This window comes from Echiichthys vipera, assembly GCF_963691815.1.
Source record: "Echiichthys vipera genome assembly, chromosome: 12".
In the NCBI taxonomy this organism is placed as follows: domain Eukaryota; kingdom Metazoa; phylum Chordata; class Actinopteri; order Perciformes; family Trachinidae; genus Echiichthys; species Echiichthys vipera.
In genome coordinates this window covers 15,906,359-15,924,818 of record NC_139837.1, presented here as the reverse complement: position 1 = coordinate 15,924,818, position 18,460 = coordinate 15,906,359, and the positions used below count along the sequence as shown (strand labels likewise).

At 42.7% G+C, this 18,460-nt stretch overlaps 2 protein-coding genes across 2 annotated transcripts; one reads left to right on the top strand and one right to left on the bottom strand.

The window, feature by feature from the left end:
- Window positions 1-241: 241 nt before the first annotated feature.
- Window positions 242-5,052, bottom strand: ap5m1 (adaptor related protein complex 5 subunit mu 1). The gene is made up of 8 exons (XM_083924751.1): window positions 4,919-5,052; window positions 4,007-4,667; window positions 3,669-3,896; window positions 3,446-3,585; window positions 2,384-2,469; window positions 2,164-2,276; window positions 1,917-2,013; window positions 242-1,831 (listed from the first exon to the last, which is right to left on the bottom strand). The coding sequence occupies exons 1-8, from the start codon at window positions 4,984-4,986 to the stop codon at window positions 1,749-1,751; spliced, it is 1,476 nt and encodes a 491-aa protein (XP_083780877.1). The 5' UTR covers window positions 4,987-5,052; the 3' UTR covers window positions 242-1,748.
- Window positions 5,053-5,182: 130 nt separating this feature from the next.
- Window positions 5,183-15,339, top strand: exoc5 (exocyst complex component 5). Its single transcript, XM_083924477.1, has 18 exons — window positions 5,183-5,362; window positions 6,196-6,290; window positions 7,802-7,949; window positions 8,080-8,274; window positions 9,650-9,714; window positions 9,941-9,969; window positions 10,084-10,193; window positions 10,406-10,450; window positions 10,552-10,692; window positions 10,777-10,859; window positions 10,958-11,167; window positions 11,293-11,440; window positions 11,570-11,678; window positions 12,617-12,737; window positions 12,856-12,942; window positions 13,056-13,164; window positions 13,338-13,553; window positions 14,108-15,339. Exons 1-18 carry the CDS (start codon window positions 5,336-5,338, stop codon window positions 14,294-14,296), a joined length of 2,127 nt encoding a protein of 708 aa, XP_083780603.1. The 5' UTR covers window positions 5,183-5,335; the 3' UTR covers window positions 14,297-15,339.
- Window positions 15,340-18,460: the final 3,121 nt, after the last annotated feature.

The window sequence follows — 18,460 nt, the reverse complement described above, 5'->3', positions numbered from 1 at the left end:
ATTGGGCTGAGGGACACAGTGGATTAAAGTCCCACAGTTAAGTGGATAACAGTTGAAGTGTTGATAGTGTAAACCTTCTGGTATGGAAGATCATTTTGAGTATTTAGGGCTATGCAACCTTGTGATATATTACCATGATTTATGACAATCCACACTGCTGCTTTATACACATTTATTTTGGCCTTTGTTAGTTTGATGATTATTGTACAAAAGTGTTAATATCTCCTGTATGCGTGTAAACAAGACTAAATAATAATGAAATAAATAATTAACAATTCTGAAAAACACAGAAAATTAAAGACCCAAAGGTATGAAATGAAGGCACTGGAGCAGAGCAACACATTAAATGAGTGTGTTAATTTAGCAAGTCATTTATTCAACAAAGCATAGTCTGCCAGTGAGAGGCCACTGACTGCAGACTTGAGGAGCCAGACTGACCACATATTGGGATACTGAGGAGATTTAGAGTGGCCCAACTCTTCAAAAAAAACGTTTCCTTTTCCAGTTCGCTAGCCACACACACTGAGCCTTAAAGCCAAATCATCGTGGAGGGGGGAGATCTGAGAGGTCTCGGTGTCTGCCACTCCGTACTGCTACATAAAAAGAAGGTGAAGGATGCCGTGTGAGCAATTGGTTCCAATTGACAGAGGATTGGTCATGGTCAGCCTTCTGAGTGGAAATCCACGTGAGAATGTAGCATTTGGACCAGCAAGGGGCACAAGAGGCCAACAGCAGACAATGAGGGCACTCAGAGGAGTCTGGCTGCTGTGGAATAGTAGGGCACAATCTCCTCTGATTTAACCCTTCATCGGCTGGTATTTTATTTAACTTCATACACTGAGGAGTAATAATATGAAATCCATCAGGTAAAATAATAGTTAGCAGTGAGAAACGTCTGGAACTGCATGCCCTTCTTCTAAATCATTTCATTATAAGTATTGATTATGTCTACGCTGACACTCGTGCTACAACAATACAGATCAAAATAATATACTTAAAGTTCTACATTAATTAAGTTAAAGCACCTTTGCAACCTCAAGAGGCGACCCAACCTTCTCCATCCTTGTGACTTTTTCACCAATTAGGCAGGTCCTGCTTGCTGAATGGGACCGGCTGTTTTAAAGTCTCAGAAGGCCAGAGGGTCAGCGCTCAATCACAGTCTGGCTGGAGAGGTTGAGTGTTTGAACTAGCCACTAGTTGACAGGGCGGCGATGGGGTCAAAAGGAGTGGGGGAGTGATTGGTGGAGGGGGCAAGGACTCCTGCCAGCTCTAAAAGAGGAGCCTTTTGTAGCCAAGACACTGGCCAGAGCAGCCTGGCCTTTCACAGAACAGCCACCCCTCTCCTCCAGGCCCACAACAGCTGATGACAAGACCCCAGCTGCTAATTATCCGGCTGATGGAGAGTCACTGAAGTGGGACTGTCAGAGCAAGGGGTGGCCCTTGTGTCTGCAATGGGATAAATTTAAGGGAGGGTGAAGGTTGGGGGGATAAAAGAAGTTGGATGACGGGGGCAGGTCTTTTTTTATCAACATAATCAATACATCTGCCAGTCAAAGTTTGCACATTGTGAGCTGTCTTTTACATGTTATGTTTAATATCATGTAAAATTGACTAATTCTTTTGAGCTCACCAGTAACATCACAATAGTAACAAATTTATTTTATGGAGTCACATATTCAGTCTGGATCACTGTATATGCTCAACAGTCATCAGTCCTGTTACAGTATAGTGAACTGGGCACCTTTCAGCTACAGCATCCTCTGCCCTGAGGATACAGGTGCAGTTCCTGTTGAATTCCATATGAAGTAATCTTTGGATTGAAGTTCTCGGGCTGAAAATAAGACAGACAAACATTTTTTTGTGTCAGAAAATGTGCATATAGCAAATGTTTTGATACAAAAACTATTGAAACTTACATGCTATAGTCCGTGGTTTGGTAGAGGAATAAACCTGCACTGAATGCTGGTCCACACAGCACCCAGAAAGCGTCATGTCAGGCACTTTGAAATACAACTGTGAAGATAAAATGATGGGACTGTTAATCACTTCAAAACCTAATGATTATAAACTAATAGATCCCTTATCCGATTAGCTGTTTAAAAGTTGCTGTACCATGCTGTAGGTGTACTATCACCTGTATTACCAATACACACATGAACTTACTTTGATATAGGCTGTGAGGTCTGTGCAGAGGGGGTCGGTAGGTCCCGGTGCCGGCCCAGAAAAGCTGATCTTGCCCTCCATTTTTACCTCACGAGATTTAGGGAACTTTTGTCCTAAATATTAGTGAGGGGGACTACTCATTAGTTTATTTTTCAAATATAAAGATGTGTTTCAGTGTTTGTTTGTTTTTAACATTCATGCTCAGGAGCACAGTGCCTACCCAGGCCCCAGACCAGCAGATTCTTGTCCTTCGAAACATCGAGTTGTCCGGAGCTCACCTTCAAATCCACAACACCCATCTGATCCCTGCACAACACGCAGAGCCCATATTGTTGGTGCAAACATGATGATGGAGGTTCAGCCACTTTAATCAACAGTGAGAATTTAATGAAAACAGATTTCACACAGGAGAACTGTTTATCTTCTCTTAAATGAGCGTTTTAACCACTGCTCTAGATGGACAAAAGGTGTGTTTAATGTAACAACAGCAGAAAGGACAGCAGAAAGGTCTACTGATAAAAATGAATGAATGTTTTTAAGGTTTGTTTGTGCAGTTTCAGGGATATCTCTGCAAATTGGGTGAGGGGAGTATTATATCATATGGTTACACATGATGGAGTTGAGTCTGAGACTTGTACATTAGGTTATTAGATTGACTTAGGGGTATTACTTGACTCATTTGACTTGACTGGAGGACTCATTTATTCAGTTAAGGTCAGTTAGTTAGTGCACTGTAATGAGACCAGTGCAGGTGCTTTGCAAAGAAAACTGTGCAGTTTAAATTAGGATGCAGGACGGCTCTATCTCATACTACAAAGGCCCATGTGAGAGACCATAAGTTAAAATAGTTATGAATTATGGTTTAGCAAAAAGATAAACTCATATGTCACCAGTCTTATTAGTGGTGTTACTAATTTCAAGTGATTCAACAGTTAAAAAAAAAAAATCTCATTGATGATTTTATTTGATTTCCAGCTGGAATAAGACCATACTATCACACCATCATCATTACCTATTTTTTTTTTTTCATTATACCACTTCTATATCTATAATTTATTTTTCCGAGGCTCTAAAACCGAATAACATCTTATATAACTTCATATTATGTTTAGCATAAGACATATCTTAATCTTGTAAACACTCAAATTAAACTGTTAAAAAGGAGACCTTGATTTCTGATTGGATATCAGGATGACAATTTGCCCTCAATGATCACATGTGTGAGGAGTTAAATCCTTTTGCTCTACAGGAAACACTGATGACATCCTCTTATGCTGCATACCTGTTAAAGAATGGCAGGTGTGCTTCACAGTACTCAAAGCTGTTCTTCACACTCTCATGAAGTTTGAGGGTAACTGACACACTCAGCTGGTTCTCTTCTTCTTTCAGTTGATATGAACCGAGGATAGGTGGAACAGGGACCTTATGAACAATATGCAGGAATTGTTTGAGACATTAACACCAATATGTGGGATTAGAAGATTGTTAGTATGTATGTTTTATACCTGAGATGTGTAGCTGCATAGTCTGAAAGGCTCCAGAGGAGGAGAGAAAGGGAACTTATATGGCCCAGAGAAAGATGAGCCATTACAGTTATCCACGCTGCTGCAAGTCAGCATACTAGAATCCAGTGAAGTGACACAAGGATGAACCATGATGTCCTGTAGTGGCGAACCATTTGGTGGCAGTGTTAGGGTGAGCATCAAATTAGGGAGAATCCCCTCTACTTCACACTGTTGACAGAAGACAAATTAAAGTAGAATGAAGGAAATTAATGGAAACATGCAATAAAAAGTTATAAACGTTATATCATTAGTTGTTTCCCTTTCCACTGTGCTCTTACTTTGCATGTCAAAGTGCCATAAACATCCCACAGGTCCTGTCTGCTCTGGTTACCATACTGCATGGAGCGCACCGTTTCTATCAGCGCTAGATTCACCAGGGCTCGACCGCGGTGGAATCCCGTCTTCCAGGCAGGCTTCTTCTGGTTCCCAGCGGGAGGAGCCACAGTGGGTGTAGCAGGTGCCCCCAGTGTAGGCACATCCAGTGGTGTGCCAAGTGGACAAATCTGCAAGAGTATAGAGGGCAGCATTGCCAGGCGAGAGGTCAGCCCTTCACCATCAGGCTTACCCCCAGAACCGAGGAGAAAAGTCTGTAGTCCTGCCAAGAAGGTGAGGCCCTGGGAGACAGACAGAAGACTGACAAGGGGTGGCCGTGGCTCAGTAGGGACCTCCACTAAAGGAAGGCAAGCTAGGATAAGAGGCCCGTGTGAGATGGCCAACACTGGCCAAAGTATTTCCTTTTCATGATCGTCCAAACGCAGCTCCAGGGCTGGTGATCTCTGACGATAAAGGCAATCATCTCTGAGAGCTACATATGGCTTGTCTGCGTCTGAAAGCCCCAGCTCAGTGAGCAGGAGCTGCAGCACAGTGTTGTCTTCTGGGACTGCTATGTATGAGGAACCTGCCAGGCTCTTTGCACGGTGCTCCACAGTTGCAAACCTCCTGTGGGGTGGGGGGGGACAAGATATTACAAAACACTGCAGGCTGAAAGCAGTGGCTGCCTAGCCTATCAGTCATCAATTATTTTGCATCAAATGTATCTTTGCTTATAATACGTTGCATCCATGCCATTGTATTTTTCCAGATATATATAAAAAAAACGTTGGAAAGATTATCAACTCAATTTGGTGGAGCCCTGTTGGAGTTATCTGTGCTACACTATTTTAAACATGAATATAAGGTATAACTCATACCTTGTAAAGCGTATTGACACATTTTCTCCCTTCTCGTGAGAAATAATCCACAAAGCACGCAGACTCATTAATCCGGCTGCACTTAAAGTCCCCAATTTAAAGACTAGACTTCAACATTAATATTCGCATCTCGGTGTGAACTCGACTAATAATGCAGCAGCTGACTTCCTGTTGCTGTTCTCACGTGACAATAACCACCAATCACAAGACACTCACGCATGCGCACTGGCGAGCAGTTGTTCCCACCCTTCTCCTCACACCCATACAGGAAGCTGGACTGCTAACTCAGATAGCTGTCAACAAAGGGCAAAACTGTACGAAATCAGCAAATCCATGTGGGTGTCGGCGGTAGTGCCGACTCTGAGCTTCGTCTTCCCCTAAATTACATTTCACTACGACGCCAGCTGACCCTCAAACATGGCGACGACAGCTCAACTGTTCGAGGTAAAAAAAAAATGACTGCTGCTGTTAGCTGTCAGGCTAGCATCAAGGTTGCTAACTATCATCAACGGCAGCTTAACGGTTCTGACTCATTCATCCTGTGTGTGTATAGAGGATACCGTTACATGGCCCACTCAGCTGCCGTGAGAGAGAGATAATAGGGAGAAATACAGATTGTTTATGACTTTATTCGGGAGGATTAATGCAACTGACTGTTAGTGTGCAGTTAAAGCAAGACGACTGTTGTAAAACGTCATGGATATAACGTCATTAGTGTAATATAAGTCTGTTGTTCTTCAAGCATTTCGGGTTAAGAGCTTATGGAAAGCGGTTTTAACATTTAATAGAATCACACTCTGTAATTACATTTTAGATATCCATAATATCATTTATCCTAGTCAAAACTGAATTCTTACTAGCCATAGTGCAGTTGTGCATATCCGCAATGACAATTTTACTAGTCAGAATGTATTTTGGATAGTCAAAATTACATTATGAACTAGATTGTAGATCTAAAAGGGGAGTTTTCTAGTAAGAATTTCATTACAGATATCCAGAATGTTCATTTTAGATATCCAGAATGTAATTGTGGATAGCTAGAATTGAAAGCCCAATACACATAAATGGCAAAAGTGACACTACTTTTGTACTAGTAAGAATTTCATTGTGTATATCTGAAATGTTCTTTTTGACTAGGAATAATTGAATTACAGATGTCTGCAATATATATGCAGTTAAGCTATTAAATGTTTTAACCGTTTGCCCTACGAGCTGGTGTTGTCTGGTGTTTTGTGTGATGTAATGAGCAGTACACTCTTCACTCCCTCCCCCATCAGGAGCCCTTTGATGCAGATGAGTACATTGAGAGGTTGGCATGGAGGACACCTGGAGGAGGCTCCAAAGGAGGAGCTGAGGCATTTGATCCCAAAAGGTAACTGTAGGCATATGTCATTCACATTTACTGAACACATCTTTTCTCCTGTAACTCACTAGAATCTCTTACTCCAGGTTTTGAACTCAACTTTGGTATATAATACAATACAATATAATTTCCAATGAGTGTGTCAATTCATTATGGCTGTATCATATTGGTTTAAAAACAACACACAAATGCTGTCTCATCAAGAGTATTTCGCAATCAAAATATAAAATATGCTCTATGAAATGCCCCTGCATCCATCGAGCTTCCTTTTCTTACATGTACATTTAGTTTGATTAATAATATGATGCACTCATTTCTAAAAAAAAAAAAATGAAAATGCTGTCTTTGCTTTCTGTTGCAAATATAGCTTCATAAATAAGCAATGTAGTTTTTCCACTCACATCTGCTAACCGTGTAGCTGATCGTCTCTATAATGGTGCAGTCTGATATGACTTATTACTGTCTTCCTGACTTATTCCACAATGTAATTTACGCCTCATCCTTTTAAATTTTCACCGATGATGATAAGATGTTTACAACTTCCTCTAGCAGTCAAGTCATGCCAATAAACGAGAAAATATCTCTGTTCATGTTATATCATGCTTTTTCTCACGGCCTACCAAAAGCATTTTTCTGCCCTTACTGCAGGCCTTGTCTGTACTTCATGGCAACTTTTAAAGGGGTTAAGAGCAAAAATTAGGTTTCAGGGTTCTAAACATAATAATTAACAATGAAATAAATAAATAAATGAATAAATAAATAATAATAATTAGGTGTGTTTTAAGTTAAAAGTATTGCAGCTGTCAGTGTGGACTTGCTAAATACTGAGTTAGTTCTCCAACATTTCTATGCTAATTTAGTGTTTTTGATGGTCGGGTTAGAGAAAAACAGGAAATATCTATGTCATGGCATTTTCATTGCTTGTTGTTATGTTTACACTTGGAGACCGATTTATTTCTTGTAAGCAAAAATGCCATAACAGTTTAACTATACTGTGGCTCCATCCTGCCTTATCTACTCTCTCCACAAAACTGTTGCCACCACCTCCTCGGAAGCTCTTAGCGAAGAGTCAGAGACAACATATCTGTGGAGACCACCATACTGTGAGTCACCAGCAAGGGAATGAGTGTCTATTGGGAAGGGATGGGAGATGTCTTTAAGCTGTAGCCAGTGCTGAGGGAATTAGTCAAGAGATTATACACTCATCATTTTGGGATGTTTCCTACTCTGTGAAATGTGGTGCTGACTTAGAACATTTGCTCTGCAGTCCGATGGCACTTAAAATGCAGCTGACGAAGTTGCTAGTTTTCAGAGCTTCTTAAGTCTGGGGACCCAGGAGTTAAGCCTCCGACACTATTCTGTAACTAACTATAACTGTGAGGTCAGTGGGACAGATTTAACCTTGTGCTACCCAATTATGCTTTCAGTAAGAGCAAGTTTTTTTGTAATTTACCTATAGAGTGTTTTGATTAGACCACTACCAAGTTGTTGATCTACAGTCTTTCTTTCCCCTGTGATAGGCTCTTGGAAGAATTTGAGAACCACATAGAAGAGCTGAAGCAACTGGATGAGAAGATCCAGCGGCGGGTGGAGAAGCTTGAACATCAGTGTCACCGTGAGGCCAAGGAATTTGCCCATAAAGTGCAAGACTTGCAGAGAAGCAACCAGGTATGCTGTATGGTCAAGCAGTCAATCACACCTACCTGAATGTCTTTTAGCCACAAGTTCTTTTTTAGTCATCACATTACAGTATGACTTTGTCTTTTCTTTGCATTCCCTTTGTTTTTTATCAATTCAGGTGGCCTTTCAGCATTTCCAAGAGCTCGACGAGCATATCAGCTATGTGGCAACCAAGGTTTGTCACCTTGGTGACCAGCTGGAGGGGGTGAACACGCCTCGACAGAGGGCCGTGGAAGCTCAGCGTCTGATGACCTACTTCAACGAGTTCTTGGATGGAGACCTACGCAGTGATGTCTTCAACAACCCAGAAAAGGTGTGTATTCTGCATACATTCTTTCCAATCACTTCACTGGAGGTGTGTGACCATTGACTAGGGCCCCCGCTGTGGCGCTGCCGGAGGTGAGAATGAACAGGATTATGAGGTAAACCATCCATATTAATTTGTCAAGTTTATCCCTTTAGTTGGATCCCTCGGCTAATTTGGATTAATAAACTGTCATTTGCTGTCTGACAATAGCTGGCTGATTCACTAGCATGGATGTCAACATGCTCATGTCAACCCTAATTGCATTTACAGAAGGTTGTCTGGGAGTGAGAATTTGGTTGGTCCTCAGCTTTGTGTCGCATTATAGCAGCAAAGAGCTTGTGGCATTATGGTGCATGTAAGGGCGGTGATAACAGGCATGCAGGAAGATGAGATGCGCACTTTTACTTGGTTCCTGCCTACACAGGGAAGTTGATGTTAGACAAGTGACCCCTGAAAGTTTGATTTTGCAGTTTTGTAAGTGACAGTAGGGAGATTGGGATGCTTTAGATTAATTCCTGTTCGTAGCAACATCATTAGCGGATGCAGAGCAGCGAGTCTGGGGGTCAATCCCAGAGACGAGAGCTGGAGATGGAGCTAGTTTTCCGGAGAGGCATGCAGAAATATCTGGCCAGATTCCTTTTCCTGAGCATACCTCCAGACGAGTGGGAAAAAGGAAAGCTGCAAGTGAATAGCTGAAGGGGGATGGCTTTGCTAATCCTTCTGAAAGGGAGGGCTGGGCCGCCAGCGTGGAGACAAGTGCTGCTAAACCCTGACTGCAGGGAGACGGCTACATTACTTACATGGGATTTAGCTAATCTTAGCTGGGGGACAGATACTTAGAAAACCTTCGCCGAGCAGAAAGGCTGGATCCTCCTCACGGGAGCAGAGTAATGATGTTAGCTGAGGCAGGCATCTGCGGGAACAGAGGAGTTGCGGACGGCGGGCCTTTCGTAGGTCTGGGGCTTTTTCAGCCAGTGTGTATGTCAGGAGGGGCGGGGGCAGGGGGGTTCTCGACAGGGCCCCTTTTTTCAGACAGATATCCCTGGCCGGACAGATTATTGAAGCCGATTTAGACTCCTGTGGGATTACATCCCATTCAGAAAAGGCATGCCAGTATAGAGTTGGATGTGCTGCTAAGTCAGAACTGCTGCTGTTGCTTCCGCCGATGCCCAGGTGAGCACAGCCTGTCTGTTATCAGCTCCCTGTTCAACATGGGGAGGTGGAGGAGGGCAGCTCTTAAATGATGATCCCCCAAGTGGAGACACCGCCCGCGGCCTGCCAGCTTTCTGTCTGGATGTCCACCTCTCATGGTCCTGTCGTGCTCTTTTCTGCCTCACCTGTCGCTCTAACACTCACTTTTCCTCCTCTCTCTCTCTTTCAGATTAAGGAGGCTGCTGATATAATTCAGAAGCTGCATCTCATTGCCCAGGAGCTGCCATTCGACAGGTGAGTCAGGCATCCTGTAGGCAGCTTTAGACAAGAGTACTGTCAAACAAGGGGAAGGTATTAGTGATGTAGACTATTCCTCACATTGTAAGGCCAATACAGCCTATTGAGTATTGAAGCCTCTTATTAAGTATCATAGTATGTTTATACAAATTAAACACATTTAAACAATTTATAGTGGGATATAATTTGCGATTCTCTCCTGAATTATCTTTTCCTCTGACAGATTTGCAGATGTCAAGGCAAAAATTGCAAGTAAGTTTGTGTAATAAATCATCATGTCCCCATTCCTAATACAATAGAAGTTAACTACAAATAATGATATTATGTGATGTGTCTCTGTTTGTGTTTGTTTGTGTTTATACCTAGGTAAGTATCATGACTTGGAGAGGCAATTAATCCAGGAGTTCACAGCTGCCCAACGCCGGGGAGAGATTGGACGTATGCGGGAGGTGGCAGCGGTTCTATTACATTTCAAGGTGACCTGAAATGATCATATTTGATGTCTACATTTGACTTTTTGGTCCACATTTAATCCAACTATCAGTCACAAGTGTGATAATTAGAATAGTCAGTTGCCTCATACATTTCATACTGTTCTAAACATGCATGTTTTCTTACGTCTTTAAATGTCTGCACTTCAGTGGTGTAATCTTGCAGAGAAAGTAACTTCTCTGTCTTTTTGTCCCAGGGCTATGCACACTGTGTGGATGTCTATATCAAGCAGTGTCAGGAAGTAAGTGTAAAAGGTTTATCTTATATATGATATGATATTATATTATATTTATTGCTGTAGTATCCACAGCCTCATGGTGAATGCTTTCTTTGTCTCTCTAGGGGGCTTACCTAAGGAATGATGTGTTTGAGGACACTGCAGTCCTCTGCCAGAGGGTCAACAAGCAGGTGGGCGAGGTCTTCAGCAGCCCAGAGACCGTTATGGCCAAACTCATCCAGAACATCTTTGAAAACAAATTGCAGGTATTTAAATTTCTTGTCATTTGTTTAGTTTTATTTGGTCATACATTGTTTGTCATGTTATGTTCAACACCTTTGTGTCTGAAGGCTCACGTTAGGGAAAAACTGGATGAGACTCGACACTCTGATGTAGAACAGTACCTCAGGAACCTCTATGACCTTTACACCAGGTATTTAACTTGTTCACATTATGTTTTTACTCACCTCTGTTCTACATGGTAACCTTAATGTTAATATGTTTACACACTTTTTTTCACATGTTTTTCAGGACCACAACATTGGCCGCCAAGCTCACAGAGTTCAACCTGGGCTCAGACAAGCACACTTTCCTGTCCAAGCTGATAAAGAGCATCTTCTCCTCATACCTGGAAAGCTACATTGATATGGAGAGGGAATACCTTCGCACTCGAGGTGCCATGATTCTGCAGCGCTACTACGACTCCAAGAATCACCAGAAACGCCTAATTGGCACCGGCAGGTCAGATGTTGGATCTCACTTTTTTCCCCACATCAGGACGGTTTAGGATTAATTATTTGAATAGGTTTCACTAAAGGATAAGATATAATGTATTAAAAAAAATCCCCATTTGTGTCTTTCTACAGTATCCAAGAACTGAAGGAGCGCATTAGACAGCGCACCAACCTCCCCCTTGGCCCTATCCTTGACACCCATGGGGAGACCTTTCTGTCCCCAGAACTTGTTGTCAACCTGCTGCAGGAAACACGTCATGCCTTTGAGAGATGCAACAGGGTGAGCTACAAAAAAAAAGAAGAAATCCCGCTGAGAAAGGGAGAGAGAAGAGAGACAGAGAGAGAGAGAAAATCCGGCTGGGCTAAAATAGTTAAATGTGTTCACTTTCTTTCTGTTTGGGGGGGACAGCTTTCAGATCCTTCAGACCTGCCCAAGAACGCCTTCTCGATCTTCCTACTGCTGGTCGACCATCTGTGTGTGGAACACATAGACTACGCCCTAGAGATTGGCCTCTCTGGTACATCTAATTTAGCTCATTATAACCATCATTTGTTCTTGTTGTGTTTGTTGATGCTCACTTCAGCCAGGTCCACATAAGGGACTGAATTCGATAAGCCATGCAGTGCACACAGGTGTGCCCTTCACAGGGCCCATAGCCAGGCTCAGCCTATGTCCCCTCTCTAGATGAAACAGTCCAGCGTCATAGAGACTAAAACTAACCCTGCATGAAGAAACATTTCCAATTAAACACCGAAGTGCAAGTTATCATGTTTTACATAAACACATAATGGACTACTGGGAAGCAATATACTGGGTCAGTGGTTAATATATATTATATTACAGACTTATATTTGTCTGTAAAATCCAGGTAGCATATACAGACTGCTAACAAGAACAAACAGTAGAGTTTGGAACAAATGGTTTCTCTATGTAGATTGTGCAGTTTCTCTTTCATTTGTGTACCTGTGACTCATGACTCTCTTTCCATCCGCCCCTGCTACTGTTCAGAGCCTTTTAGTTTGGCATGAACCAGATGATGTTTGTTGCTATGGATACCATTTAATGATACATCGCATTTTATGGCAGTCAACCAAAAAAAAAAAATAGAAATATCCAAGTTACCTTGATGCACAGCAGGTTGTGCCTCTGTGGCATTTCTTTTCATGCTATATGTGGCTGAATACAGGAGACAGCTTATCATTTTCAGGCAGCTACAGTGGAACAAAACATGTTTATTCATCACCCAGTGCTCAAGTCATGAGGTATATTCTTCATCAAAGAATTGCAATACTGATGTCCCCATACTTTGATTGTTTTCTCTTCGCTGTCTGATGCTGAAGCAGAACATTGTGGTGAATGTTTTGGAGAGCAGGCAACACGCGTTAATCTTATTGATTTATCCTTTACCTACCTTTCAGTTTATTGTCTGGACTTCTCTCTCTTTTTGATCTACAGCAATTCCCTCATCAGATGCCAAGAATGCCAACCTGTACTTCCTGGATGTGGTGCAACAGGCAAATTCTATCTTCCACTTGTTCGACAAGCAGTTTAATGACCAGCTCATGCCTCTTATAAGGTCAGTCAAAATAATATATATTCAACAGTATTTGGTTATTCTGTTGCTACGGCCTCTTTTCAACACACAGATAAAAAGGGGTATCTCAATTTTCCTTTTTTTAAATCTATGTCCCCAGCTCATCTCCAAAGTTGGCAGAGTGCCTGCACAAGAAAAAAGAGGTGATCGAACAGATGGAAGTGAAACTGGACACGGGAATCGACAGGTCAGTGCGTTTTTAAAATGCTCTCGTGTGTTTCGTATGTGCAAATAAAAGCCATAATATAACAATGAATGGTCTTCAAAACATTTTCCAATTTGTTTTTCTGCTACACACAGAACAATAAACTGCATGGTGGGACAAATGAAGCACATCTTGGCTACAGAGCAGAAGAAGACTGATTTCAGGCCTGAGGACGAGAACAACGTCATGATCCAGTACACTACAGTAAGAGATAAAAGGCCTCAGCTTCCATCGCTGAGCTCACATGCAAAGCAAAACAAATCTGCAAATGTGACTCGCAAATCGCAAACACATCTGTCTGAAGCAGTTCTTAAAATAAACATTTAGTGTTTTTGTCTGTTGTTTTCTCAGCATGTTTTCCGTTTGTCCCTTGGCAGGCCTGTTCCAAGGTATGCGCCTACGTCAGTCGGCAGGTGGAGCACGTGAGGAAGTCCATGGATGGGAAAAATGTGGACACAGTGCTGACGGAGTTGGGCGTTCGTTTCCACCGGCTCATCCACGAGCACCTACAGCAGTACAGCTACAGCTCAATGGGAGGCATGCTGGCCATCTGCGACGTGGCTGAATACCGACGATGCGCCAAGGATTTCAGGGTGAGCAGGGGGGCGTAGGTCCAGGATTCACTGGTAACAGGGCATAACATGACTCCTCCAACAGAGACCCTTGTTGTGTTTGTTATTACAAAAAGTGGTAAGGTCGATTCGGCTGAATGCTCTAATCATTTGGTTGCAACTAAGAACTGATCATTCCCCGAGCTTAAGTTGTCAGTGTCCAGTTGCTTTTTTTTGTGACAACAGCTTTTAAAAGGTTATTATTTTATAATTATATTATACAGAAAAGCTGCAAATGCTCACTTAGGAGAACCTAAAGCTTTTAAATGTTTGATATTTTAGTTTGGTAAATTCCTTTAAGTAATTACTAATGTTATAAACTATAACTATAAACTGATTAATTGGCCAATTATGTCATACAAGTAAATGAAGGAGATGTTTTGCACCTTCTAAGCTCCAAAGTCAAAATATAATAAAATCTGTGATTTATCATTTAGAGCATTTGTCATGAAAGCCTTGCATGTTTGCAGGGAATCACTTGGTGTATAAAGTTTACGAGGTATAATAGTTAGTTTGCCTGTCTCTCTGTTCTCTAGGTCCCTCTGGTGCTGCAGCTCTTCGACACACTCCACGCCCTCTGTAACCTCCTGGTCGTTGCCCCTGACAACCTGAAGCAGGTCTGTTCGGGTGAGCAGCTCACCAATCTGGACCGAAACCTCCTGCACGCCTTCGTCCAGCTTAGAGTGGACTACCGTTCGACCAGACTGGGCAGACACTTCAGTTAATGACTGGTTCAACGCCTTGCATCCCTCCGTCCAGTAACCCATGCTTTGTTGAGACGATGCACCTTGGAGATTCATCCCCTGCTTCAGAGAATGCACCAGCCTCTCCGCAGCATACAGACTTTTCTGAGGTTGCTTTGTACATCATGGAGACAAAGGCTACTGCTCCTTGAATGTGGGAAATGTGCATTTTATCTTTTTTCATTGCTTATTTTTCCAAGCTGAAGAAATTTAAATGTCTATTGACTTAAGATTTAAATTGTTTTTAAATACTAATCCAACACCAATCTACATGGCTAAGACTTCTGATATGTTATAAGTAAATGGACATTGATTTCTGTGCTCATGTAAAAGGAAACCTTTTTTGATTGTGCCAAATATATAAATTCTGTGGCAATTGTGCACAGGAATAGACCCTAAAGCTGCTGTCAAAGGGGACTGTCAACAATCACACTGTAACTTCAGACACCAGGCCTGCAGTAGCACTGTGTGTTGGGAACAGCTACTCTTTGTAATGAAGTGCAGGGGACCCGACAGAGACGGCCCCACCAAGCATGAGATATAGACCTCTGTCTGGGTAGGAGAGACACATGACCACCTCTCCAACCTTTGACCTCTGACCACAAAGTAGAGGTCGAGAGGCCATTGCAGAGAAGTGTGATCTGAACTATTAACAGGTCTGAGAACCTCTCTGGAGTTTTGGGTGGTCCCCTTCTTGAATAAGATGACTGGTGTGATGGGTCAGTGAGTATGTGTCACTGTAATTGCACAGATCAACACTTGCTCATCCAGCGGTGCGCACAGTCCAAAGACATTGTTAGCTGGATCTGCAGTGTTTCTGGGTCAGGGGACATTGAAATGTTGACCTCTGCTAATTAAAGAAACAAACTAGAGGGGACTTCTTCACACAGGGCTTATGTGGTCTCAGTCACTGTCTTCTGCACTTAAAAAAAGAAGGCAGATCACGCCCCTGATGCCTGAAACTGTCTCCTACGCAAAGCTGCTCCCAATGTACTGCTGTTTACCTTAATTAGTGACTCATTAAAAAGATGTTGCATTTTATTAGTGTCCCTCTTCTGAACATCCTTTATACATGGGGAGCTGTGAATAGAAAGTTTGGCCGGTTCTCTCTGCGAATGTCACTTTCAAAGTGAGATGAAACAGTCTTCCTTTCTATAGAAGTCATCAAGTATTCATGGGAATTCTTGCCACCAGAGTAAAGTTATTTCTTAGACTTCAGGAAGTGAGCAGAGCCGGAGGGATTAGATATCTACGAGTTGATGAATTGTGTGCAGTAGTCATGGACTGGGGGAGAGCCGGGGAGATAGAGACGCCTGAGAGCTCAGTTCCAGCTCCGGCTGGTTAGTGTTGTGTAGAAGGTACACACAGTGGTGTGCAAGTTCAAACAACATAATTAATTAGGCTAATATTAATATTATCAATGCCACATAAATTCAATTCTCTCAGCCCTAATCACAACTGGATAGCTTGTAAAAATTATTTTGTTAGGCCCTGATGCAAACAGTGGGTCTATTCCAAACATTTGAAAACTATTTGTTTTTGCGGCGATTAATGTGCGTGGCGCAGGAAGGGGTTGGGGGAGCGGAGCCAGGCCAGCGACGATAACTGGTGTGGAGACGAAGGCAGAGGCGCAGCCTGGCCCCAGGGACTCCCAGCGCAGGCACATGGAAGAGGGGGAGGGATGTGTTTTTTGGGGCGGGTGTTTGAGCAGGTGGAGGGGATTAGTAATACTGTCAACACTGGAGAGCTGGATAAGACTGTCCTCTCTTGCTCGTCGGTTTGAGCAGCTCTTGCATACACATTCAGACACATAAAGACGCCAACACATACAAACACAGGGGCGTCAGGACAGGAGAGGGAAAACGTATCTGGCTGAACTGACCACTGACACGTTCACGTTCCACCTGTGATTCTACTTCTTGTTGAGGCTTTTATTCTGCTGCAGAAGTTTTACTCATCCACCCCCTTCCATAAAGCAGATAACACTTGATAAGCACCCTATGTACGTTTCCTGTAGTTATTCATATACAAGGAAACCTTTCAAATATCACAGTGATCATTTCTGAATTAGTACCAGTACACTGAATCCTATTTCTGAATCGACCTAAAGTTAAGACTTCAGGATACTGGTGTAAAAGTTACTCCAGTGAATTTATCAAAGTTATGAACATTTGTTTAGCTACAATGAGGCCCCAACCCAGACGTTTTGAAGATAGTGTGTCAAAATTAGTCATCTAATCTTAGATTTAATACGACCTCCATGTGTAAAATTATGTTACTGAATCCCCTTTTCTACTGACCACAGAATTGTCTTCCCCCTTTTTATGTATCTCCCTCCCTGTGTCTTCCCACTCTTCCTGCACAGCCGGCTAGTCCTCCAACATCCCATAAATCCTTGCTTTCGGCGTATTGCTGCTACCCCAACTAGGCCGGCCCTCCCTCTGCCTCCTGGAGCACTGACAATAAAGCATTACAGCAGTCAATCCATGTCAACAACAGCTTTGCTTAATTCCTGCTAAACACATTTAAACTAAATCTTCACCTAATGATGCATAATGATTTGCTCTTTAGTGTGCTGGCGGGTTGTATCAATTTCGGTGGTTTATTTTACCGCCATCGGAGAGATGACTCAGGTGGTGTAGTTGCAGCAGACAGGCAGGGAGGTATTAAGGATCCCCCTGTTAAAATTAGTCAGGTAATTGTGACTGCGGAGGGTGTTGCCCTCATACAGAACATGTGTGGGTTTCAGACACAGGTCAATTTACTATTTTCAAACATTACACTATTCTAAATTTATAAATGATGAGACAGATGTGATCACTGTCAGATGTGCAGTTGAGAATGATGTGTCAGATGGCAATCCATAGAAAGCACTTTGCCCTTTTCAAATCTATTCTCTAGGATTTCTCTGAGAGACTTTCATGATGCAGGCACACAGCCAGGCCCTCTGATGGGATGCAGATGTTGCCCTGGCCTTGACCTCCTGCCCATACGATGCCGGGGCCAAAATGGCACAGGTGCCATGCCACCTTCAGTCTTGGGCAGCCGGGAGCTGCACTGTGCAGGATGTGAAAGGTGCCAGCTCTCCTCCTTTGCTCACTGTTCTCATTATCAAGGTCTGGTCTGACGGGGCTTAATAAAACTCTCCCTTGATTCCTGCAATCATACAGAACCATTCTTTTGATGATGCTGAACTAATGTGCTTGTCCTTTTTTTCCAACCTTCCCCCACACTTTTTCTCCTGCAAGAACACTATTAATTCTCTGCCATAGTGGAGTGTTTTCCAGTGCTATTTCCTGGCCCGGTGCCTGTGCCTTGCTCTCTCTTGGCTGGGTTTGCCTGGTTGACTGCTCCACAGGAACAGACTGGCACTCTAGCTGAGGGCTCCAGGGTCTGCACACACAATCCACTAAACATGTCTCTGTGTGAGGAGCTGCACTGCTTCCGAAATATGAAGTAGGAGTCCTGCTTTACCACATTTTTAGCCTATTTAAGAGCTGCAATTCTAATTATTAATTTCTACTTTTCTTCATTATTATTAAAGTGTATGACAATCATGTTAGTAGCAGTTGTAGTAGCTGCAGCGATATACTTTATTTTCTATTGTTATCTTGATATAATACTGTATACATGCATGCATGCATGCATGCTTGCTTAAAATCATGCAACATACACCCACTGGCTGTCAAATTGGCAGATGTACAAATACATAAAAATGCATACTGTATACACGACATATTAAAATCACACAGTGACAGTATAAAGAACAAATTGATTCTGATGGTTAAGGGACTTCAGTGCTAAACACATTCACTCACAGGGCAAACAAACATCTGTTTGTTTGTAAGGCCTATGGCCCTCCTAACCCACTGATGTTGAACCAAGCCTGCACACATGCCAGAGAAACAAATGAGGTCTCTCTCTCCTCCACTGAAGATGAAACACTGCATCACCAAAGCATGTGCATTTGTCTAATCAAGCTTTTGCCTGCGGCTACATTGAATGTAAATGAATACGCTTGTGTGTGCCAGCCTCTATTTTTGTTCAGACTGGCTGGTGTTTGATGATGAAATGGTGCGGTGAACATCAGACAGAAGGGGGCACTAGTGCTCCAGTGTTGTTCTCCTCCCCTGTGGAGCCCTCTCT

What these genes read in the sequence shown, in the direction of transcription:
- ap5m1 (XM_083924751.1), bottom strand. Translation starts at nt 4,986, where the DNA reads ATGAGTCTGCGTGCTTTGTGGATTATTTCTCACGAGAAGGGAGAAAAT. An exon ending in GTGTCAATACGCTTTACAAG is followed by an intron (nt 4,668 to 4,918) that starts GTATGAGTTATA and finishes CCCACCCCACAG; the next exon opens with GAGGTTTGCAACTGTGGAGC. An exon ending in CACCTGCCATTCTTTAACAG is followed by an intron (nt 2,470 to 3,445) that starts GTATGCAGCATA and finishes CGTGTTGTGCAG; the next exon opens with GGATCAGATGGGTGTTGTGG.
- exoc5 (XM_083924477.1), top strand. Translation starts at nt 5,336, where the DNA reads ATGGCGACGACAGCTCAACTGTTCGAG. An exon ending in CGACAGCTCAACTGTTCGAG is followed by an intron (nt 5,363 to 6,195) that starts GTAAAAAAAAAA and finishes CTCCCCCATCAG; the next exon opens with GAGCCCTTTGATGCAGATGA. An exon ending in CAGGAGCTGCCATTCGACAG is followed by an intron (nt 9,715 to 9,940) that starts GTGAGTCAGGCA and finishes TTCCTCTGACAG; the next exon opens with ATTTGCAGATGTCAAGGCAA.